General features: G+C 34.9%; 1 protein-coding gene across 1 annotated transcript in view; it reads right to left on the reverse strand.

Moving 5' to 3' along the window:
• MTB (MDM2 binding protein) overlaps window positions 1-26,301 on the reverse strand; it is a 79,778-nt gene that overhangs the window by 48,484 nt on the left and 4,993 nt on the right. The window contains exons 3-11 of the mRNA XM_011718737.3: window positions 25,600-25,673; window positions 25,354-25,505; window positions 23,078-23,136; window positions 21,084-21,228; window positions 20,003-20,120; window positions 17,193-17,327; window positions 15,291-15,385; window positions 12,140-12,209; window positions 4,711-4,828 (exon numbers count right to left, since the gene is read on the reverse strand). Of these exons, the coding sequence (XP_011717039.1) occupies window positions 4,711-4,828; window positions 12,140-12,209; window positions 15,291-15,385; window positions 17,193-17,327; window positions 20,003-20,120; window positions 21,084-21,228; window positions 23,078-23,136; window positions 25,354-25,505; window positions 25,600-25,673 (966 nt within the window). The remainder of the gene's footprint in view (window positions 1-4,710; window positions 4,829-12,139; window positions 12,210-15,290; window positions 15,386-17,192; window positions 17,328-20,002; window positions 20,121-21,083; window positions 21,229-23,077; window positions 23,137-25,353; window positions 25,506-25,599; window positions 25,674-26,301) is intronic.

Consider the following 26,301-nt stretch of genomic DNA (forward strand, 5'->3'; position numbering starts at 1 on the left):
TAATTAAACCATACTTCAAATTGGGCATTGTTTGTCTGTTTTAGTTCACTCTATGAAACTGCTGATAAGAAACAATTTTTGATATTCAAAAACAACATATGGTTCAAATTAATACATATATATTTTTTATTTCATCAAAGGATGAAACTGATAAAAATTGGAGCACAAATTTTGGTTCATACTACATGGATGGAGTCCATTCAAAGTCTTTCTTTAACTGTCTGGAGAGCAGTTATTACTACCTAGAAATATATACTTCACTCATTTAACAAACACTTTTGAGTAACTGTTAAGTGTCAGGCAGACACACATTTAGTACATTAGACAGCATGAGTATTAAGGTAAAAAGATAAAGCTAGGAAGATGAATAAGAGGTCAGGAGAAGAGTCTGTTTGCAACGTTAGATGGGCTGGCAAAAAAGGTCCTAAAAGAGAAAAATGATTTTGGAGTAAAGACCGGAAAAAATTAGGAACTAGTCATATGGCTATCTGGGGGAAAAACTAAACCTGTTACCTCCACCATAAAATAAGCTCCATTAGGGCAAGGATTTTGTTCTATTTACTGCTGGTCCAGCATGTAAAACAGTGCTTAATATATTGTAAGTGCTCGATAAAAAGTTGAAAAAGCGGATACTTAATGCATATACAAATATGTTTAAATGCTCAATACACACAAAGTTGTTTTTATCATTAATAATAGTATAACTATTGCATACCTTGCTTTTTTCATTCAGTATGTCTTGGGGATTTTTCCTAGTCAGTGACTACTAAATACAATGTTATAATAACTTCTGAATATCTATTTTCTGTAGTACAGTGTAAATTCCATTAGAGGAAGACTCAAGCCTATCTCATGGATCAGTAATCCCAAGATAACAGTACCATGCCTGATACACAATATCTGCTGTATATTCAAATAAATGAATAAAAGGTATAACTCACTAGATGCATGAATGAATAATAAAGTCACAAAGGCATAAAATCAAGGAATACTTTCAGGAAACAGTACAAAGTTAGAATGAAGATTCTGGAACATATGTGGCAACAACAGAGAACAGTTGGGCATAATTCAGAAGACTGTGGAGAAACAGAGTCATGGTGTAGGAGAATGATCTGAGAGTCGCTATATGATTTGGGATAGTGAGAAAGGGTATTGTTAGTGATGCTAGGAAGGGATAGGAAGTTTGCCAGGTGTGAGTTATTGAAGCTTTTACATTAGCTAAAACTCAGCTTCTCTATTTTTACAAAAAAAAATTCCATCAATGGGTAAGAATTTCTCCTACAGAGAGGATTATGGGTAGAAGAGAACTGAATAATCAACTGTCCAGTTTGATTTCATTTCTACTTCTAAGATTTTTAAAAAAATACTGTAAAGTGTCAGCTTAATCAGCCCTTAATGATCCACTCTAATCAGTAATCAACAATCTGGCTTCAAAGATTATGTGATCTGTGTCTTATTACCATTCACAAGTTACCAATATTAATGCTCAAATTTCAAGAAGACATAATTTTAAAAAAATCGAATCAAGCCACATGTTATTTTCTTAAAATTACGATGGAAATCATGCCAAAAAAACCCCACACCTAAGTTAAGAGTAAATTACCTTAAAATCAGAAGTTCCAACATAATGGTTGTTTGAAGTTGGAGAAAGTTACAAGAGGAAAAATAAATAATGAATGGGCTGCCAGAATATACTCAAGTTTATTGAGGAGATGTTAATATTATGATTAACTGATTGCATATGTCTACGTATGTTTAATCAATTTTGGACATATGTAAAGCTGAGAAATGGATCAGTATTATTCCATGATTATATGCAGAATAAGTGAAATTGACTATATTGCCACTCAGAAAATCTATTTCTGATTTTGTTTTAGCAAGCGCCAAAATTACCAAATATATATTTGTTCCCTGTGAGATGAGAATGGTTAAAAGCTGCACTTATTCATGTATTAGTATGGTGCCATAAGTTACAGTAATAATGTCTCCTCCTACAGGAAACTTCTCTTGAACTCTTAAGGCTATGTTAGGTCATACACTCTGGAAGTACCTTTCATTTTGCCTTCACAATGTTGGCTAAACAGACTTATAATTATTTTCCTAGGTATATTCCTCACTTGAGTATAAATTTCACAAAGAAAAAGACCATAAATCTACTTCCTCAAGTGTAAAAACCCAGTTTGATGCTCCTTTATTTCCTACACTTTGCACCATGCTCTTTATCAATGGTATTTTAATGCTGATGTTAATAATAACTTGCTAGGGTCTTCCAAAGATCATTTACCATATCATTTCCTAACTTTCCCTCCACTTTCACCTTACATGCAGGTACAATTTGCCCTCTACATCTATGGGTTTCACACTGTGGATTCAACCAACCACGAATTGAAAATAGTCCAGAAAAAATTTTAAAATAACAAATTAATAACTGAGAAGAATATAAATTTAAAAAACCATACAGTACAACAAGTATTTACATAGCATTTACATTGTATCAGGCATTATAAGTAATCTAGAGATGATTTAAAGTATACAGGAGAATGTGCACAGGTTATATGCAACTATTACACCATTTTATATGAGGGGTTTGAGCATCTAGGAATTTTGTTATCCACAGGGGTCCTGGAACCAATTCCCAGTGGATACTGAGGGATGACTGTATTTCTAAAGACTCTATCCTTGGCTCTCTTCTCTAGCCATGTTCTTTATGTGTTGTTGTTTTCAACCATTCCTAAGTAACATTCTACATTCCTAACTAGTAGGCACCTATGGTAGACTTTTTACATTGGTGGCTTCCTATTATCCACATCTCTAGACAGGTACTTCCTCCTTGAATTTGGACTATTCTTGTAACTAGCTCTAAATAACAGAATGTAACAGAAGTAAGACTGGGCTAGTCCTGGGATAAAGCCTTTAAAAGTCTTGGTAGTTTCAAGTTCTGTATGTTTGTCCTGAGCCACCATGGAAAAACTCCAGCTAACTTGCAGGAGAGATCATGTGAGAAGACCATGTGGCAAGGAAAAGGCTCTGAGACTAAATGGAGAGAGAAAGCCAGCCAGCTCTGCTGAACCCAGCCTCCACATGATTTTCAAGTTCAAAACACCCACATCAATGACCTCTGGTGAGATCAGTAGATGCTGAGGGCAGCTCAGACTGCAAAACTATAAGCAAATAAAGTGTTTGCTCTTCCAAGCCACTAACTTTTGGGGTGGCTTATTACACAATAGATAAAACTGCTGGAAAACTCAAAATCCAAATATCCAGTACTGACTATTATCTAGAGATCTGTACCTAAAATTCAAACTCTACATTTAAATTTCCACATAGATATCTTACCTACATTTGGAATTCAACATCTGCTAAAATAGAACTCAGTATCTCTCCTGTTTCTTACATGGAAAAATAGAAAATCTATACTGTATAAGCTACTGATTTTAAAATTGTATTCCTCAAAATTAAAGGGCCCTGTGGAGTATTTCTACAGATTTCTTCATAATTCTTCTGGTACACACGTCTCAATTACAGTTGTTAGTCCCATCACATTATGGGTCACAAAAACTATAAGCTAAGAAAAAGTAAAAAATTTTTGTTCAATTTAAAAAACACACATCAAAGTCAAAGTATGATGGAACACATTTCACCAATGTGACTTTGGGAAAGTAATTTTAACATTCTAAGCACAATCACCTCATGAAATACTAGGGTTTAGACTTAATCTCTGATTTTATAACAGAAATTCTCATTTGGATAAAGACATCTTGAATATACTAGAGGAACCGAGTGGGAACACAGAGTAGTGGTAAAGAGCACAAGAGCACAGGTTCAAACCCTTGGAGAAGTGACAGAGCCATAGGTTCTGCCAACTAATAGCTTTGTCACTTCTCTAAGCTCCAATTCCTTCATCTGTAAAATAGGGATAAAAATAAGTATACGGGGTTATTACAAAAATTAAATGAATCAGTATATCTAAAATAGAATACTTGGAATATTGTGTAAGATACAGTTAAACTGTTAAATAAAAAATCTTAGGTAAGGCGTGGTGGCCCACGCCTAGAATCCTAGCACTTTGGGAGGCAGAGGTGGGTGGATCACTTGAGGTCAGGAGTTCAAGACTAGCCTGGCCAACATGGTGAAACCCCATCTCGACTAAAAATACAAAAATTAGTCAGGTGTGGTGGTGGGTGCCTGTAATCCCATCTACTCAGGAGGCTGAAGCAGGAGAATCATTTGAACCCAGGAGGTGGAGGTGCAATGAACCAAGATTGTGCCACCACACTCTAGCCTGGGTGGCAAAGTGAGACTCTATCTCTAAATAAATAAATAAATAACTTCTACTAATTTCTTCAAAAAATTATCACAGGCTTTTTTTAATGTACCATATAATAAATGAACCGCTCTTTTCACATATTTGATTCCTGAAACATCTCTAAAAAAACCCATGTTCAATATAATTAGCTATCTAATGAACCAAGAGTTCTGCCTTTAGATCACTAGCATTTTAAATGAATATGGTTAGAGATACTTTATGTTACAGTAGGTTGCAATTAAAAATCTGAAAATGATGTAGACTCCTGGTAATACATCAATATTATGTAATAGCAATAATATGAAATACTGTTTTCTCATATAGAAATGTTATCTTCACTTCAAATTTGATACATACATTAACTAGGCTGCATCATTAAAACAACTGAAACATGTAATACTCACCACTGATTGTTTTAGGCTTTTTAGCTATATATTCCTTCCATTTTCTTGAACTGAGTTGGTTGGGAGGTGGAATAAGTATGTTACTAATGGTACATGGCAATACAAAAAGAGCACCAACCTGGATAAAACAGATCATATTTTCATTGACTGCACACTGAGATTCACTCTTGAATAGTGCCAAGTGACAATTTTCCACTCATATTTCACCAATTTAACATGCATTTAGTAATGCCCTCTCCCAATAACTCCACTATAAAAACTAAAAAGAACAATGGCCCACCCTCTGTCAAAACAAAACAAAACAAAAGCTAAAACGCAGACAAACAAAAACAGTAAAGGCATTCAATGCTACAGGCTTCCCTTTTCCACTGAAGTATACATCTCTGAAAAATTCACAATATTTGCTTCAAGTTCAGGTTGTGGATATAATTTATTTGTGTGTATACAAAACAGTGTAAGGCTGAGCTCTAGCACCAAAATATTTTGTTATATTTAACCATCATCTTATAACTTTTTGACTAGATGGATTATTGTTCTAGTTTCAAAATTAAAATAAATTTGCAGGCAATTTAGAAACTTTGTTCCTGGAAATCAGAGATTTAATGCTAACAGGTACAAACTGAGGAGAAGACATACAGCAACTTCTGACTGATTTATGAGCAAACTCAGCTTATTCATCTTCGTATTGCCAGGGCTGGGGATATAGATGCTTATTAAATATTGGTTCAGCCGGGCGCGGTGGCTCACGCCTGTAATCCCAGCACTTTGGGAGGCCGAGGCGGGCGGATCACAAGGTCAGGAGATCGAGACCACAGTGAAACCCCGTCTCTACTAAAAATACAAAAAATTAGCCGGGCGAGGTGGCGGGCGCCTGTAGTGCCAGCTACTCGGGAGGCTGAGGCAGGAGAATGGCGTGGACCCGGGAGGCGGAGCTTGCAGTGAGCCGAGATCGCGCCACTGCACTCCAGCCTGGGCAACAGAGCGAGACTCCGTCTCAAAAAAAAAAAAAAAAAAAATATTGGTTCAACAAAATCACCATAATATATTTAGGTAAACTCTCAGTTTATTAGGGGCTGAATAAAACAAACCACAATTCTGAAAGTTATATTTTTCCAGTTAATTCAGAAATGCAGCTACATCAATCAGCACATCTCAGTAAAAGGTATTTCATTTTAAAACTCTGGGAAAATTCAGGCAAAGCATTTGCCAAAGATCTTAGAGCTAGTGCAAAATCACTTTTAATTGTCCTATATCGATGGACTGGTTACATGAAATATTTAATCACTAATATTTTAATGTTTTGTTGCTATTTATTATTTTTACTTATACATTCTTAATTCACAGATACAAAAATAAATATTAAAGTTGGTGCAAACGTAATTGTGGTTTTTGCATTGTTGAAATTTGCCGTTTGATATTGGAATATGTTCTTAAATAAATGTGGTTATGTTATACATCATTTTAATGAGCATTTCTCGCTTTATATTTTCTTGTTAATAACTTATTACTTGCTGTTTATGTTTATTTTAGACTACGGAAATGATGTTAGACAAAAAACAAATGCGAGTAATTTTCTTATTCGAGTTCAAAATGGGTCAAAAAGCAGTGGAGACAACTTGCAACATCAACGCATCTGGCCCAGGAACTGTTAATGAACATGCAGTACAGTGGAGGTTCAAAAAGTTGTGCAAAGGAGACGAGAGCCTTGAAGATGAGTGGTATAGTGGCTGGCCATAGGAATTAGACAACAACCAATTGAGAGCAATGATTGAAGCTGATCCTCTTACAACTACACAAGAAGTTGCAGAAGAACTCACCGCTGACCATTCAGCATTTGAAGCAAATCAGAAAGCTCAATGAGACCAGGCATGGTGGCTCATACCTGTAATCTCAGCACTTTGGGAAGCTGAGGTGGATCACCTGAGGTCAGACCACCCTGGCCAATATGGTGTAACCCTGTCTCTACAAAAGATACCAAAATTAGCCAGGCATGGTGGCACATGCCTGTAGTCCCAGAAACTTGGGAGACTGAGGCAGGAGAATTGCTTGAACCCAAGAGGAAGAGATTGCAGTGAGCCCAGACTGAGCCATGACACTCCAGCCTGGGCAACAAAGTGAGACTCTATCTCAAAAACAAAACAAAACAAAAAAATAAATAAATAAACCCCCAAAAGCTCAATAAGTAGGTGCCTCATGAGCTGAGCAAAAACTTTAAAAATCGTTGTTTTGAAGCGTCGTCTTCCCTTATTCTATGCAACAACGAACCATTTCTCGATCAGATTGTGTGACAAAAAGTGGGCGACGACCAGCCTCATGATTGGACCAAGAAGAAGCTCCAAAGCACTTCCCAAAGCCAAACTTGCACTAAAAAAAAGATCATAGTCACTGTTTCCTGGTCTGCTGCCATTCTGATCCATGACAGCTTTTTGAATCCTGGTGAAATCATTACATCTGAGAATTATGCTCAGCAAATCAATGAGAGGCACCAAAAACTGCAACACCTATAGCCGGCATTGGTCAACAGAAAGGGCCCAAGTCTCCATGACAACGCCCAACCACATGTCACATAACCAATGCTTCAAAAGTTGAATGAACTGGGCTACAAGTTTTGCCTCATCCATCATATTCACCTGACCTCTCACCAACTGACTGCCACTTCCTCAAGCATCTCAACAACTTTTTGCAGGGAAAATGCTTCCACAGGAAAGGCAGGATGCAGAAAATGCTTTCTAAGAGTTTGTAGAATTCCAAAGCATGGATTTTTATACTACAGGAATAAAAAAACTTAATTCTCATTGGCAAAAATGTGTTGATCGTAATGGTTTCTATTTTTATTCATACAGATGTGTTTGAGCCTAGTTATAATGATTTAAAACTCATGGTCTGAAATCACAATTACTTTTACACCAACCTAATATGTTAGGAACAAAATAAGAAAGGTTAAAAGAAATATGCTTATTTTTCTTTATTATTATAGCCATAATCTTTTTAAAGTCAAATATATTTTATGTAGTTAAGAATTAGAAATTAAAAATAAAAATATTTAGCAATAGAAAATAATCATTAAATATAAAAAATATATCTAATTTTCTCGACATTAAATCCTAGTTCTTCTTTCTTGCATACATAAGACTCCATAGCCCAAAAAATGTGACCAGACTGTATAGTTAAAAAGGTGGACAAGGCTGTAATGTGAGTATGCCAGACTGGGTCCCAGTTACAGCTTTCTCAACATTTTAGAGATGCTAATTGCAGTTAAATGCATTACTTACAGCCTAATATAAATGCGGTGGGACCATTAGCTGAAATGACCACACTTCTGAGACAGCCTGATATTGACTAGACATTTGCTTCAAATATGAAAATAAGTATTTCTAAATCACATAAACTATAATTCCCTACAAAATAAATTTGTCAGTTGTTTATAATGCATTCTTAATAAACTTAGGTGCTGATAACTTGCGCCCATACACTAATCATTAGATAACTCTGAGACTTGAGGATGATCTGATCTGTTCAGGCTATCATTCTATCTCTAGAATATAAACACCAAATAACCTGTCAAATCTGACTTTCAAAATCTTGACTTTTTTTTTTTTTTTTTTTTTTTTTTTTTGAGACAGTCTCACCCTGTTGCCCATGCTGGAGTGCAGTGGTGTGATCTCGGCTCACTGCAACCTCTGCCTCCCTGGTTCAAGAGACTCTCTCGCCTCAGCCTCCCAAGTAGGCGCGTGCCACCATGCCTGGCTAATATTTTCTATTGTTTTAGTACAGACGGGGTTTCACCATGTTGCTCAGGCTGGTCTCAGACTCCTGACCTCAGGTGATCCACCCGCCTCAGTCTCCAAAGTGCTGGGATTACAGGCATGAGCCACTGCACCTGGCCTGAGTTTCAAAATCTTGATTAAGTCTTTTCAGTAGGTCCTTTCCAACAGGAGTTGTTGTAGAAATCATGTTTCTAGCTTTGCAAATTCCTCTCTTCGAAGAAATATTTCCCAGCCAGAAGATTAGTGAACATCGTAACTTCCTAACATTCCTATCTTGTCTTTTCCTAATCTAGCTTAATTATTAGTAAAATAAGCTTTACTCCAAGAAGCTTTTACTTATATTCTGGGGCTAACCATAGCTACATAGAGAGATAATTTGTTTAAGCTAAGATGCTGACTGAGGATCATACAAAGCAATAGAACTTAAGCACCCTGAAAGTTTCCTGAGAAAGGGCCTGTCCACCTTATTCTATCCAGTATTACGAATAGGCATCTGGCAGATAATAGCAGCAAAAACATTAAAAAAAAGAAAAAAACATTAATTGTTTAATAAATGAAACCCAAGTTATTTATTTATTTATTTTTTGAGATGGAGTCTCGCTCTGTTGCCCAGGTTCGAGTGCAGTGGTGCGATCTTGGTTCATTGCAACCTCTACCTCTTGGATGCAAATGATTCTCCTGCCTCAGCCTCCCGTATAGCTCGGACTACAGGGAAGCGCCACGATGCCCGGCTAATTTTTTGTATTTTTAGTAGAGATGGGGGTTTCACCATATTGGCCAGGCTGGTCTCAAACTCCTGACCTCAGGTGATCCACCCACCTTGGCCTCCCAAAGTGCTGGGATTACAGGCATGAGCCACCACACCCAGCTGAAACCCAAGTTATAAAACACTTCACTTCAAAGAACTGGTATGTAATTATACACTTTTTCAAAAATGTGAAAAATGACCGGGTGCAGTGGCTCACGCCTGTAATCCCAGCACTTTGGGAGGCCGAGATGTGTGGGTCACTTGAGGTCAGGAGTTCAAGACCAGCCTGGCCAACATGACGAAACCCTGTCTCTACTAAATATACAAAAAAAACTTAGCCAAGCATGGTGGTGTATGCCTATAGTTCCAGCTATTTGAGTGGCTGAGCCAGGAGAATTGCTTGAACCCAGGAGGCAGAGGTTGCAGCAAGCCAAGATCACACCACTGCACTCCAGCCTGGGCAACAGAGTGAGACTCCGCCTAAAAAAAAAAAGTGAAAAACAAATCGTAACTCAATGTATAAGAAAAATAAATTACTTCATATTTAGATTTGTTTTCTAAGTTTTATAATATATGGCTTCAAAAATAATCCCTTTTGCTGCATTAAACTGGGAACATAGTCATAAAGTCGCTATTCCTTACTAATAAAGTATGTTCTAATATTTTACAGTCGTGGTTCAAGAAGAAAAAAATGATAATCTAATACAACAAATTTAAAACAAAACAACTGAAAATACATCATTAAACATTAATAGTTTAGGGTGCTTCTAGAATTAGTGTTGCCTATCTTCAATAACTAGATGGACTAATGATTATGTTACACCTGTGCTAAACTATAGGTACAGATCTGATTTTGACTTGAAATAGTCTCTATAAATTAGCCAGGCATGGTGGCACATGCCTGTAATCCCAGCTACTTGGAAGGCTGAGGCAGGAGAATCACCTGAACCTGGGAGGCAGAGGTTGTGATGAGCTGAGCTCATGCCATTGCTCTCCAGCCTGGGTGACAGCGTGAGACTCTGTCTTATTAAAAAAAAAAAAAAAAAGAAAGGAAGAGTCTCTATAAGATTTCAACAAATTTCTCTGTAAAATTTCTATAAATTTCACCATACCTTCAAATTACTTTGAGAATATCTAGTGTTTTGTACTTTTAAGGAAACTGTTTCACTTATGTGTGTCAACCATTTGGGCCACATAAACTTCCAAGACAATAAAAAATTATGTAGCAACCATCATTTACATCATAATTGGTAGTTTATAAAATACATCCAATTTGGTTTTCATTACAACTCTGAAATAGGTAACACGGAGATTATGATTTCCAGTTTGCAATATGAAAAGCTATAACCCAGTGAGTGGGGCAGTTATGGCTTAAAGTCAAGCTTTCTAAAAACCATGCTCTTCCATTGAAGACTTTCTACTATACCATCTATATTTCTTCCCTCCCTTATCTGACAATATAGATAATTAATGATAAATAATAATATTCTCAATCCATACAGTGAAGCAGCTCCAAAAGATTAGGTGACTGGACAGGGTTATATAGAGAGCTACTTAGCTACCTGGATTAAAATAGAAACAGGGTATTTTTTATTCTCAGTGTACTTAAAAAATATATACTAATTCATAAGATGTCTCTGCAAATAGTTCTGGAGAAATGTGTGGCCTTATTAACCTCTATCTAAAGTAGGGTCTCTTGACTTAGTCCCTATCTCAGGCTGTTTATTTCTTCATAATTCTTATTGTGTCTGCAGTTACTTATTTTCTGCTTGTCCCCTAAAATGTAAGTTCTACAAGTATAGAAGCGTCATCTGTACACTTCATTACTGGGTTCCCGAAATCCAGTATAGTACCTCACACACAGTAGAATATATGTTGGATAAATGATAAAAGATACATTTTAAAATTTCAAAATTCAGCAAATTAGTTATTTTTAGAGGATGAAAGCCAGTGTAATACTGGTAAAGGCCACTTCATCAAATAAATACTTTGGTGCCCTATTCAAAGGACTATTAAATTTATAGAAAAAGAGGCTAGAAGTCAAAATCTTAAGTTAGTATATAGTCAAGTATACATCTTAAGGTCAAAATCATTTTTCCTTTACTATATCGATTTTCTATAGGAATTATAACCAAGACTTGATTATAGCACCATAGGGAAACTGCTATAATTATAAGAATCATTTTTTCCCTGCAGGATTATTTGCTAGTCTACTTGTTATTAAAACAATAAGAAAATGTTACCTAAGTACTGCCAATAAACATTGTGTGCATTAAAAATTGTTTTCCAAGAAACATAACAATTGAATAAATAACTAGAAAAAAAGCAAACTTTCATTTTTTCCTACTAAAAACTGAATTTGATTTTAAATAGATGATTCCACTTAAAATTATTTATATTGTAATTTTTTTAAAGTTAAAAATATACCAATTTTACATCATTATATATACAAAATAACTGTTAAAATAGTCATAAATCTCCTAAACATCATCAGAATTTAGAAAGACAAATTGGAAACTCCCAAATGACAATTTAGTAAAACTTTAGCTTTTTCCACTTTCATCCCCTGCCCTAACATGAAGAAAAGAATGCAAGTATATGAATATCTTCTCATCGAATTGAAATCGCATGTTGAAGAAGTAGGTTAACAATAACAATTACCAGTCATAAAGCTTATTTCTGAAAATCTCTCCTAAAAACAAAATGTCACTTATGTTTGCAGAGTACTTTTACAGTTATTATGAAAAGTCCAAAATATCTTAATATGAATTAGGACCAAAATTATCCTATATTACAATAAAGAAACCAAGTCATTAAGCAAACAGATTAGTAAGTTACATCTATTTTCTTACACATCCTTAAATGGCAAGTATAAAAACAAACAAACAAAAAACCCCCAAGAAACCCTCAATACCTTGCTACACAGAGAAGAAATCTGCTCCAACAGCAACACAGAATTCTGTTTGGTACTGTTTGTCAATCCTCTGTACTAAGGAGTTAAAGAAATGATGTAATGGTACCTGTGAAACAATGTACTCCTAAAAATAAGTTTCATTATTTCAATTCTTCCACAGTTGCTTAAATTCATTTATTAAAAAGTTTAACTGTAGCCGTTAACAATTACTCCTTTCCCTAAGGATATTTTTCCAATTATTTAATTCTGAAAATTCCAAAAATTTGTTTAATTATTTGTTTAATTCTGGATTGAATGAGGCAGAGTGGTGTCCACTGAAATGCCCACTAAAATATATGATTGTGTGGAAGTGAGAATTTGAAAATGAGGATGACAAAAGAATAGAAGGGAAGGTGCTGGTGTGAGAGGCCCTCAGAGAAGAAATGGCCAACATTTTGTGACTAATTAACTAATGTTGAATTTTACCTTTATAACTTGCCCCTCTGTAATGGGAGATAAGCCTTGTTTAGCATTATTGTTTAAATGCTAAGAAACAGTGCTACTATAAACAGCATTACTATAAACCACAAGAACAAGAAATTTATAAAAACTGTAGCTTCTAAATAAAAATTCAAAAACACTAGGCTAGTGTTTCATTTCTTTTTATACAAAATGAAATACACCCAAGAACAGAACATTTTGTATAAAAAGAAATTGTATTTCTTTTTACTATATAATTATACAATACAAATTATTTCTTTGTATTGTTCTGTTCTTAGGTGTATTTCTAAACATTCTTATATATTTTTAAAAGAGAGTTTAAAATATGTTGAATATATTTGCAGATACATATGATACCATTTATATTTACTTAAATACATAAAATGATACATCAGCTGACTGATTCTTATGTTTCTTCATGGTGATGGCAGGAGAAACATTTAAACATTTTTTAAGTATATAAATTACTTGGTTTTTTTCCCACAGATTCCTAACATTTCTCCCTCCTCTCTACCATATACCAGGAAGTCCTCTGCCTGTTCTAAAAGCATAAATACAGTATTTGAGGGAAGATTTTTTTTTCCAAGTTGTAGAACTTTTCTTAACATAATGGTAGCAAAAAGTATACTGAATATTATGTTAAAAACACGGTCAAACATCTAAATGTTGGGTGGTACCATGAAAACAGTTTACAGTACACTTTGCAAACCTTTTTGATGCAGAAACTTTTTCCAAGTGACATTTTATCTGGAAACCCAATATTTAGGGCAGAAGAGGTGCTGCTCTGGTTGCAGTAGGAGGGGGCCGAGAGCCATGCCCACTCAACTTATCTTTCAATCCCATTATCCAGAGAACCGAGACCTCGACTTTCCTTGGAAGATGGTTTGAAAACCATTGGTCTAAGGCAAGAATCTAATGTAAGATAAATATGTCAAACAGCTTCTGCCCAACAAGCTGCTAATAGATGAGGACAGAGAAAAGAAGGATTAATAGATTATATCTGAAAGTAACATCTACAGTTACACTGCCAGGTAGAATGCTGGCTAAATGGTTCTCAACAGTAATGTACAAAGGATAAAAATTTTTTAAAACTACCTATTATACCTTTTTTTTTTGAAGCGGAGTCTTGCTCTGTCGCCCAGGCTGGAGTGCAGTGGCGCGATCTCGGCTCACTGCAAGCTCCGCCTCCCGGGTTCCCGCCATTCTCCTGCCTCACCCTCACGAGTAGCTGGGACTACAGGCGCCGCCACCACGCCCGGCTAATTTTTTTTGTATTTTTAGTGGAGACGGGGTTTCATTGTGTTAGCCAGGATGGTCTCGATCTCCTGACCTCGTGATCCGCCCGTCTCGGCCTCCCAAAGTGCTGGGATTACAGGCTTGAGCCACCGCGCCCGGCCCCAAAACTACCTATTATACCTTTTACTACAATGTACATTACCACTCCAACTACCCGAACCTGAACTCCTCTTCCTCTATGAAAATGGCTCATCTCATGTTATCTCAACTAGTGACACCAGTTTCAACATAGGGAATCAACTGCACTCTCTGGCCTTCTCACTTTCTCGGCATGTAATAAACAAATCATGATATCGTGTTGATTTTACATCTTTAACACATCGTGTACTCTTCCTGGCTCTCCATTCCAAATGCCACTTGTTTAGTTCGAGCTTTGCTCAGGTTTCCAAAATCCTACCAGCATGATCCAAAATTTACTTCTCATTAAGCTACTGTCTGGCTTATAATCCTTGTATGATTCCTCATTATCTTTCGGATAGAATTTAACCCCAATCATGATATGTAAGGTCTTTTAGGACCTGATTAATCTGAAAAGCCTCTCCAATCTGATTACTTAGCAACTGCCCTCAACACCCCCAAACCAAAAAACGACTACTCTTTAGAGAGTCTAGACTACAAACAGTTTTCAGCTGGGTAAGGTTCTCCTATGCCTTAGTAAATGTTATCTTTTCTGCAGCAAGGAATTTTCAATCAGAAAATAATGAGTAGTTTGATTTAGGCTGACATAATCCAAAGTCATTCATCTGACAATACTGAGTGCTTACCACGCGCTATGATATACTGCAGTTACAGACTTCTTCAGCAGAAACACACTGAGTAAAACATAGAAGTCATGGAGATGTATTCCTGGATTTCAGGAAAAGGGAAATTCTTTCCCAAAAGCATTAAAACTATTAAAAAAATAGTAAAGTTAACAAAAGCACATAAAATATATACATGGTGATGTCTGGGCAGTGGGTGGGAAGGACAAAGTTTCAGTTAATGCTAGACTGGGTGTGAGAGTATATTAGTCCTATGTTCAAGCAGAGAACATTGTAACTGCATTAAAGAAACAAGGCTCAATCACTTCTGTATTATTTCCACAGTTCTATCCATAGAAAAGTCTCAACAATACTGAACAAAAATAAAAATGCTTGCGTAGGGAGGAAGATTTCTGATAAAATAGGTATAGGATCCAGGAGGTGGGAAAAGCAAGAACTTTCTTCCCCAGCAACTCCAACAATAAGGAGTCCAGCAGCCTACTTGAACATCAACATTAAAACAATGAATATAATGAAAAATATATATCTAACATGTATATTTACCCGACAATACCAGAACATTCTACCTGACACAGAAAATGTAATCTAAAACGAACATGTAAATGAAAGGATACAACTCAAATTCAATGTCCGACATATAGCAGGAGGGTAGATCTGATAATTTTATCATCTGCACAAATTCTAAAGCAGGGCCATAATAATGGAAAACCTAGAAAAGAAGTTAAAATTGTGTAATATTTAAATACCATAAACAAAAGTAAACAAATTAGTGATTAAGGGTTTAAAACTTTAAAATGGATCTTAAAAAGAAACTTTTTACACATTATGCATGCCTAGTATGTAATCCTCTATAGCAGACCAGAATTTCTTCAATTTCAATTCTACCTTTCAGGGTAGAGAAACAGACATGGAGATCACTTAGTAACCAGGAAGAGCTTTCACAGGAGAAAATAAGTATGGGAGGAGGTAAGCAACAGAGGACAACAGTTCTCAACTTTTGCTGTTTATCTTCAACAAGACAGACAGGTGATACAATAGGCTATAGGGTTGAAGAAACAAATTAGCAACCTACCTCTGCAGGTGGACTCTGTAGACTAAAAAAGTGAAAGAAAAGACACTCCAGGATGAACTTAGGTTGAGTGGTACACTGACATTAAAAAAAAAAAAAAAATTCTAGCAAAAAGACTAAATAAATTACAAAGATAGTGAAGCCAGCATGTGCCAATTAACATAGAAAGCTCCATTCAGAAAAAATAAAATTTCAGTACTGTATTTCTTGGGTAAAGTCTAAAACTAAATTAGAATTTGTTATTGAAGGGCTGCTATTTCAATAGTTGGAGCCATAGTGCTTCACATGAAAGGCAAAGAAAAGAGCACACTTCTTGAAGAAGTTACACAAAGTTTTAGACTTGTAAAAAGTGGAGTAATTTCACTATATATGATTATGTGTATATATATATCTATAAACATATGTGTCTATACAGTGTGTGTGTCTATACATATACAGAGAGAGAATATGAATTTTACATTATTAAAGAAGTTGTACCCTAAGATTCTCTTCAACAGTAGCAAAAATTTGGATACATTATTCATACTTGAAGAAAAGTTGAGGTCATGAATCTTTCTATTCTAATCTTTAGAAAAGAATTTAATATTCCTGTGAAAGATGGCCACAGTTACTTAAAGTAAGCAATTCTAAACAAATATTGAGAAATGAGTTCAAGTCAGAAATTATACTCTCTGTTTGTACCACCCTTTGATTAGAAAATATTAACCATTAATTTGACATCTTTTTAACTTCATGACCACTGATTTCCACGTTCTTAAATTAGTTCTTTTAAAGTGAATTCTAAGATACCTCATATAAATATCTCTTCTTATGTTATTTTTCCAATGTTAAAAAGCCAAATAAACCTTTTCCTAATTATTGTATTTTATAATTACTTGCATTTTAAGAACAAATGTATAGAAGATATGGGGCAAAAACTGATACTTCTTATACTGTAAGTTAAGCATATGTCAGGTACTATGTCAGATATTAAACTCTTACCTCATATAATCCTCATAACTTTGTAAGATACGTGTGTTACTATTGCCTCCACTTCACAAATGGGTTAATCAATCTACCCAAGGTTATAAACAACAACTTACAGGTGACACAGTCAGGTTCCAAACCCATGTTTACCTAACACCAAAACATACCCTCTTCTCACTACGTCATATTCTCTCCAAACTGAGTCTTAGAAAGGTCACATAGTAAAGTCCAAACCAAAGGTGGTTTCAGGATTACACTCATTTAGTATCATTACACATCTTTAAACATCTAAAACAATGACAATATCACCAAAATTTAATGCTGATGACACAGTATAACTTAAGTACTTAATCATATTAAAAATTATGCTAGTGAGCACACTTAAACACATATATTAGTAATATTAATTCAAGATTCAAACATATTTTATAGGAACAAAAATACACATGAATGATCACACAAAAAAATTAAACACAATTACCTTTGGCAAAATATTCTTATCCTTTGATGGTATTATCTTTTTGGCAAGGAAGTCAGCATTTAAGTTAGATGTACTAAAATTCTCAGGTGTGACTCCCTTTAAACAAAATTCAGGAAAACTAATTTCAAATCCAAACTGAAAAGAGACCAAGAAAACACAGTTACAAGTATCATGAATAATGCTATAAGATTAATACATCTTATTACAATGCAAAAGTTGAGGGGAAACCCATGTGCAAATTTATTTTTGAGTCCTCAGCTCAAAAGTGTGCTTCTTACATTTAGGTATACATCCTATTTTAACTTACACTTCGATTTTTCAGTTTTTCATGAAAAGCTCTCATTGGCTCTTTACCAGCTGGCAAGAGTATGTTAAGCTCATTCTACGCAGAAACAGGACCAAACAACCTCCTTTGCATTGTTCAATATCTGGCTTCCTACCAGTCTGTAAGTTATGCAAAGACAGAAGCTGTCTGTCTTGTTCCTTTTGTTTTTTTTTTTTTTGGCTTTGAGATGGAGTTTCACTCTTGTGGCCCAGGGTGAAGTACAGTGGCACGATCTTGCCTAACTGTAATCTCCACCTCCTGGGTTCAAGTGATTCTCCTGCCTCAGCCTCCTGAGTAGTTGGGATTATAGGGACCTGCCACCATGCTCAGCTAATTTTTAGCATTTTTAGTAGAGACAGGGTTTCACCATGTTGGTCACGCTGGTCTTGAACTCCTGACCTTGGGTGATCCACTCACCTCGGCCTCCCAAAGTGCTGGGATTACAGGCGTGAGCAACCGCACCTGGCTCTATCTTATTCCTTACTAGATCCTTAGTACAATGTCTCACATAGTTTGTCTTTGATAAATGTTGCTGATAAGATCAATTACTGCAGAAGTAGTAATAGCAAGGATGCTAATAATAGTAATGGTAGCCACAACAATAGTGATAGCTAACGCTTACTGAGTGGTTACTCTGTGCTTTGAATAATTTAATCCTCACAAAAATCTAAGATAGGAAGTATTATCATCATCTTACAGACAAAGACAAATGCAGCACCAAGAGGCTAAGCATTACACATCAGGCTACGCTAAACTAGAAAAAAAAAAGAGTTGGGATTTGATTGTAGGCAATATAACTCTAGAATCTATGTCCTTAATCACCATAACGCCTCTTGACTAAAAAGCTGTTCTCTATCAAAAAAAGTGATTTCAAGTTTTAAATGCTTGTATTACGTGGATGTTGTATTAGGTGGACTCTTCTAATCCTGAATTTCTATGAAGTTTCTATTTCATTTTGACGTCTCTTACTATGAACGAATGTTTGTGGGTTGTGTAAGTCATGTCCATTTTGAAATAAGTGTTCATAGTAATTTAGGTATTTAATTTATGGACATTTAATTTCCTATTCAAGAGAATAAAAGAATCTCATGAAAATAACTCTGCTATTATCTCTCTTGTATGTAAACATGCAGTTTCAGAAAACATACAAAAGCAATTCTAGCAAACTGTATCTTCCACTCTTCCACTTGGCTATGTGGGGTTTTTTGTTGTTGTTTATTGGGGTTTTATTTTGAGACGGAGTCTTGTTCTGTCGCCCAGGCTGGAGTGCACTGGCACGATTTCAGCTCACTGCAACCTCCGCCTCCCGGGATCACACCATTCTCCTGCCTCAGCCTCCTGAGTAGCTGGCACTACAGGCGCCCTCCACTGCGCCTGGCTAATTTTTTGTATTTTTAGTAGAGATGGGGTTTCACCGTGTTAGCCAGGATGGTCTCGATCTCCTGACCTCGTGATGTGCCTGCCTTGGCATCCCAAAGGGCTGGGATTACAGGCATGAGCCACCCACCGCGCCCAGCCTATGTGGGTTTTTTTTTTTTTTATATCAAAACACTTGCAGAGAGAGTTCACCTGCAGATTTAACCTCTCTGAGATTCAGGATGAGCAAACATGCAAATCAACAAGACAAATCCAGCCACATTGATTCCTGTTGTCTAATCAGAGATTTTATTAAACCATTACTAAGGGTGAATTAAAAAAGAAAAAAAGTGTAGTAATTAGTGTAGCAAAACTTTAGAGGAACTCAAAAGCCTACTCATACTCCCATGCTACCCTACACAAACATTAAGAAACTTTCTTAGTTTTGCCTATTTACAAAAATACATAAATTACTATGAACACTTATTTCAAAATGGATACAACTTACAAAACCCACAAACATTCTTTCATAGTAAGAGACGTCAAAATGAAATAGAAACTTCATAGAAATTCAGGATTAGAAGAGTCCACCTAATATAACATTCTCATCTTACAATTGAGAAATCTGGGGTCCCGTAAGGGTAAAAAAATTTGTGCAAAACCTGAGGGCTGGTTAGTAAACAGCAAAGATCACCTAAGGTAGTATTATGGGAAGACAATATGCTCTAAGCAATTTTTCTAGTAGTTTACACATGCAATAAAATAAAGCAATTTGGATAAACAACATGAACTCGATTAATGTCAAAATCTATGGTTTAAAAGAACGTTACATTCAGCACTCAAAACATAATCACATTATTATGATTAAATTAAAGTAAATTAAAATCAAATAAAAATTCAGTTCATCAGTGGAACTACTCACATATAAAGTGCTCAGTAGTAATAAGTGGTTTGTAGGCTACTGTATTAGCATAGATATAGAACATTTCCATTATTGCAGAAAGTCTACTTAGATAGTGCTAGTCTAGAATATCTTTATAAGGTATATTTTCGTTAAGATTTTTTTAAATATCTGTGTTGTAAATAAAATTGAAAGGCCCGCTTGGCAAATTGTGAATAATCCATTTACCTTTCTTTCCCATATCTGTATTTTTCCCCTCCATAATTCCTTTGAGTCAATAACATTTCTGAGATCTTCTAAAGATACAACATTAGCAGAAAGGTATTCTGCAATTTTCTGACAGTTTCTATAAAAAAAAGATTGCAACAATTAAACACAGGGTTTTATATTTCACTGATTTAATCATTATAGTTAACTACAAGCCTAAAAGGCAAAATTGCAAAATTTATATTGCTATATTTTTCCTACTAATATGAAACACCCATCAAGTCAGTTTCTAAGTGAATTGCTGTCACATGTTCATTTAGTCCCAACATCCTCACAAATTTAGAGTAATTATCTTTAGTACTAAGGAGGAAGAAATAGACTTTCCTCTTACTATTGGCTTAAAGGTGTCAGATGTACACACACACAGGCACAATGTCACTTCCCTATCTTCAAAAAGAGAACTGCTCTCCTATATTGTCCCCATACAGCTTTGTATGGAATTCTATAACAGCACTTATCACAGACTATGTTGACTGTTAGCATTCCTGTTTCTCGCTGCACTTCAATGAAAAAGATCATGTCTTCTCACTTACCAGCATCTATTGCTATGCTTGCCATAAAGGTATTGCTCAATAAACATTCATTGAATGAAAACAAATCATGAAGTTATTAAATCCAATTGAATGCTTATTTAAGGATCAAAATTGTAATATACAATTAATCCTTGCTAAAATATCATAAAATACAACAGTGTATATTTATTCCTACATTGGCACATAACAGAAAACCAAATACAACATGACAAATCCAGTGTATCTATGTTCAAAAGCATACAGTGTGCTTATAGAATTAATCCTCAGTAATGGTTGTAAAACAGCATCAATATTTACTAAACACTTAAATATTTCAGAAACATAAATATAAAATATGAAACATCTAGATTCTTCTCAATATACAAATGTGCAATCATGGTATAACATACAATTTTATCTTGTCACATTAAAATAATTTTCAAATGCTGAGTCTGAAAACAGAATAGTATGTTAATTGTGAAAACAGACAATGCAACACAGACAATAATCAAATATGAAGAGAAGCTTACATTTCACAATGATTTCCTGCTATAGTGATCTTCGCTGAATACCATTCTCTCAAATGTTTTAATGCTCCTACAGTAGGTAAACAGTCTTTCAATTTAGGAGGATCTTTGTCAGAAGGCAATAGTATTATATCTACCATTGCTCTACCTAGAAAGAGAAAAAGGCATTTTTGTAATTTTTAAAAAGTTAGATCTGAAATGTCTCAAAATAGTACCTTGAACAACTGAATTTTATGTTTATTTAGAAAAATGAATTTTATATTTATTTAGAAGACAAAGGAAGATTTTAATTTCTGAAATTCTTCGAAACAATACACGTCCTTAGGAATTCAAACTTTTTAAATGTTCATCATTTGATTTATAGCCACGTTATCTTGAAATAGTTAGCATATACTAGAAAACAATAAAATATATTATAACTACTTGCCAATTCTGCAGCAGTGGCTAATTACACGCATTGCTCTTAAGATCATCAATGCTATTGTACTCAACAGAGAAAAAAAACCTGTGCAATTTCATTATATTTTTCTAAACATAATTTTGTTATCCAAAAGAGAATGAATTAGTGCAAAACTATAATATTCAAATAAATGATGTCTCTTTTATAAAGGACAATAAAACACTCAGAAAACCAATTACACTGACATCATCATTGGATCCTGAAAAACAATAACTTCACAAAACTTTAAATTTTATAAAATTATAAATTTCCTGAAGGACTACAAAAATCAAAATGAAACAAACTGGAGCTAAATTTGATAATGAAAGTATTCTAATTTGCCAAGGCAACTATGTAATATTTCAGTGCATCCTTTGAACTCAACACATTTCATTTTAAAAGTTGATGTAGGCCGGGCGCGGTGGCTCAAGCCTGTAATCCCAGCACTTTGGGAGGCCGAGACGGGTGGATCACTAGGTCAGGAGATCGAGACCATCCTGGCTAACACGGTGAAACCCCATCTCTACTAAAAAATACAAAAAACTAGCTGGGCGAGGTGGCGGGCGCCTGTAGTCCCAGCTACTCAGGAGGCTGAGACAGGAGAATGGTCCGAACCCGGGAGGCGGAGCTTGCAGTTAGCTGAGATCCGGCCACTACACTCCAGCCTGGGCGACAGAGCGAGACTCCGTCTCAAAATAAATAAATAAATAAATAAATAAATAAATAAATAATAAAAAAATAAATAAAAGTTGATGTGTTGGTCAACTCATTCAGTTATTTTTCTATGTGGGGCTTTTTGTACTAATATATGATCTCCTTGAATACGAGATCAGGCTGACTACAAGCTATAAGCTTCTTTATGTTAATCACAGATGCTCTATTCATCATGGCACACCTGGCTCCTAGTACAAATATTTACTTAATAATGACCTTCAATAAACAAAGTATTCAGAAAAGAACACTCTTCAAAGTATTTGTGGATGCCAACTGTACCAAATATTAGATGACAGCTACTTGATTAACACAAAGGAAAAAAGAAAAAAACAGTTTTAGGAATATTATGATACAGTATTTCACAAAATATTCTTTCTACTATGGGAAAAAAAATATCAAAAAAAGCTGAGGAAACGCCTTCTTTTATGGTATGACATTCCATTTGCTAATGCATATAGTAACTTCACCATAAAAGAATGTTATCCAAATTATCAAGGTTAAATCATCTCTTTTTTAAAGAGCTGTTTATAGGATTCGTCTTCTACAGAACATACTCTGAAAAACAACAGTCTGTAGTAGAAAGATTCTTCTTCAGTAATAACCAAACAGAGATAGTTATTTAATTTTCGCCTAACTAAATGAAAACAATGAAAAGAACTGCTACATCTCAGTAATGTACTCTAATGGAGTACATTCTGTATCAACTTCAATTATAAATTGTTTTGCAATTTTTAATTTAAAGATTAAAGTGAGAACACTAACATAAAGAATAAATTTATCACTTATTCATAAAAAGTGTAATAAGATAAGATACAAATTATTGAAAGTAGTCATAAAATATTACCAGGAGCAGGAAGCTTGTCTGATAACTGATGCAAATTTTCTGCAGCTTCTTCATAGAGACTAAAATAAAAGGGTAAGTTAGGGGGAAAAAACCCACAAATACATTTATATATAATCATAATAGGTACTATTAACTAAAAAGATTGTTGCACAGACACAAACAGGTTAGATGTATAATCTCATTTTATCTTTATGACAATTCCAGGAGGTACTACTATAATACTATTATTATCTTCACTTTAAATAACTTGCCTAAAGTTACATAATTAGCGTATACAGAAGCTAGGATTCAAACTCTGACTACAAGTTCTTACCTACACCCCAAAAACAAACAAACAAAGGGAATAAAACTCCCTAAATTATAACTAGCATATTAAATATAAATCATAACAGACCAAACATTTTTTTGGAATCTTTTATTTATTTATTTATTTTTGGTTTTGGGGATTTTTTTGAGACAGGGTCTCACTCTGTCACCCAGTGTGGAGTGCAGTGGCATGATCACAGCTCACTGCAGCCTCAATCCTACAGGCTCAGGTGATCCTCCCACCTCAGCCTCCTGCATAGCTGGGATAGCTGGGACTACAGGCACACGCCACCATGCCTGGCTAATTTTTTTATTTTTTGTAGATACAGGGTTCTGCCATGGTACCCAGGCTAGTCCCAAACTCCTGGGCTCAAGTCATCCGCCTGCCTCAGCCTCCCAAAGTGCTGGCATTACAGGCATGAGCCACTGCACCCAGCCATTTTTCTGAATCTTAAAAGTAAGAAAATGCTAAGTGTTTAATAAAAAAGGACATGATTTTTCTCTGAATGGTATTTAATAGTCTTGACTAAAGAATATGATGCCCTCCTCAGATCCTTCAAAATGGATTAGTTTTATCTATATGATACAATTTTTTATTACATAGCATAAAGGTACTTAAATCCTTTATTATAAACCCACCATCATCTTAGAAACTTAAGGCATCTTACGTAAACTCTAGTTTTCAGGCTCCCTCTTGTGGAAGTAATTATTAGGTCACTTATCAGAAACGTTTATACTTTAATAGTGGTAGGAAAACATATGGCATGATACGAGTTTTTAAGGGTAAATGAAAGCACCTGAGAAATCACCTAAAAGTACTTCAATACTTTACGGATGAGAAAACAAAGGACCAGAGAAGTTACATGACCGGCCTAAGATTGTGTAAATAAAGTCTATCTCCTTGGTTCAGTGATATTTCTCTGGTTCTGAAAGGTCTCCTTTTATTAATCAGAACAAACAAATATGATCTGGAAAAAGGAAAATGAAATTTTTTAAGTCTACAGCTACTTACAGATATAATATGTGACTACTACAATAAGAGCAGTTGTGTCATGAAATGTCATGAAAGACTAAAATAAGAGGTATTAATTATAAGAGGAGGGATATTTCAGAAAGAGAAAAATTACTATCACAACTTATGTCACCTGGATCAACTTACATATTGTACCACAATTCAAAAAAACCTAAACGTGAACTCAGTCATGTATATATAATCCTCACAAACTCTTTATGGGTTTTAAAAGGTACCTGAAATGCTGCAAATACACATAAATTAAAGAAGTCACATATTTCGGCCTCAAATAGCAAAATGAAAATGATACTTTGGTATGAATGCTAGCTATTAACATTAAATAACATTTCTATTCAAGCTTTTAAAATACATTATTGGCCAGGCACAGTGGCTCACAAAGTGGCCCAGCACTTTGGGAGGCCAAGTCAGGCAGATTGCTTGAGCTCAGGAATTTGAGACCAGTCTGAGCAACATGGCGAAACAATATCTCTAAAAAAATATATATATATACAAAAATTAGCTGGGTGTGGTGGTGCACACCTATAGTTCTAGCTACTCTGGAAGCTGAGGTCAGAGGATAGCTTGAGCCCAGAAGGTCAAGGCTGCAGGGAGCCAGGACTGCAACACTGCACTGCAGCCTGGGTGACAGAGCAAGATCCTGTTTCAAAAATAAAATATTAGGCAGAATTTATCTTCAAGAAAGTAACATGTCAATTAAAATACGACTTTTTATGATTCTTGACATTATGTAAGCTTAAGAAACATGCATTTTAAAGAATGCTATTCAAATAAAAGGCCCAAATTGCCTTATGTCTTCCAAAGTGAAGAGTCGAAAATTTCAATTAACTAGAATTTCTTCAGTAAAGATGCTAAAATATATAATCTTCATTCTTATGGATTAAAATAACTGTCTAATATTAAGTATTTTAATGATAATACAAAAAACATATAAGCATACTCAGCCAAGGATAATGATTCCCTGCTATTACTATCTTCTTCTTCAAAACACTCAACAGCACTCAAACATTCTTCGATATTTGTTTGAAGAACATCTTCAATTTTATCTTTTTCTGTATCGAAATGTATCTCTTGCCAATCAGAACTACCAAACTAATAAATCAAAAGATTGTATTAAATAATGGATCATGAAATTATTTATATTAGTAAAGACATTCACTAATAGCTATTTTTTAATTTATATTACCTGATAAAATCCATATATTGCCTGCACTGCAAAGAACCACTTCTTGGAACCAGGTATACCACCCACTGAACAGGCTTGAAAATAAAATCACACTTCTTATTAGAAAGGCATACCATAAATAAGCAGATGACACAGCATATATACCGTATTTAGAGACCATATTTTTGAAACATATTACATAATTATCCAACATATATATGTGGATCTTTTAAAAATCTCTGCTAAAAATTCAAATAGAATAATCTACCTCAAGAGCAAAATTCTTTACTCACAATAAATACTTGGTTTTCGTTTGTCACAATTCAAAATCCAAATTATTATTTTTTATTATTTTAATCATCATTTCACACAGATTACAATCTACCATAAAGATATTGAAAATACAGCTACTCAATTACCACTGAGTAACACAAAACCATGTAAGTCATTTTAGTGAAAACAATTCCTTCTCCAAAGACCATGCAGGTTGGTCCAGCCCAACTAGAGACAGAGGCGTTAAAGAGCAACCCCAGCCTAAAGATAAGGAAGATGCTCTTCTTGGAGAACAGAGTATTATATGAGGATATAAAATTAAGGGTCACCCCAGGGTATGTGTCAAGTAGTCACAAAGAATTTAGAGCTATGTATAGAAATTGGACTCAAAAAAGGAAGAAGAAAAGTAGTAACTGAGGCTTAACTAATGGAAGGAAGCGAGGTAAGATG

Source organism: Macaca nemestrina, chromosome 8 (genome assembly GCF_043159975.1).
Source record: "Macaca nemestrina isolate mMacNem1 chromosome 8, mMacNem.hap1, whole genome shotgun sequence".
Classification (NCBI taxonomy): Eukaryota; Metazoa; Chordata; class Mammalia; order Primates; family Cercopithecidae; genus Macaca; species Macaca nemestrina.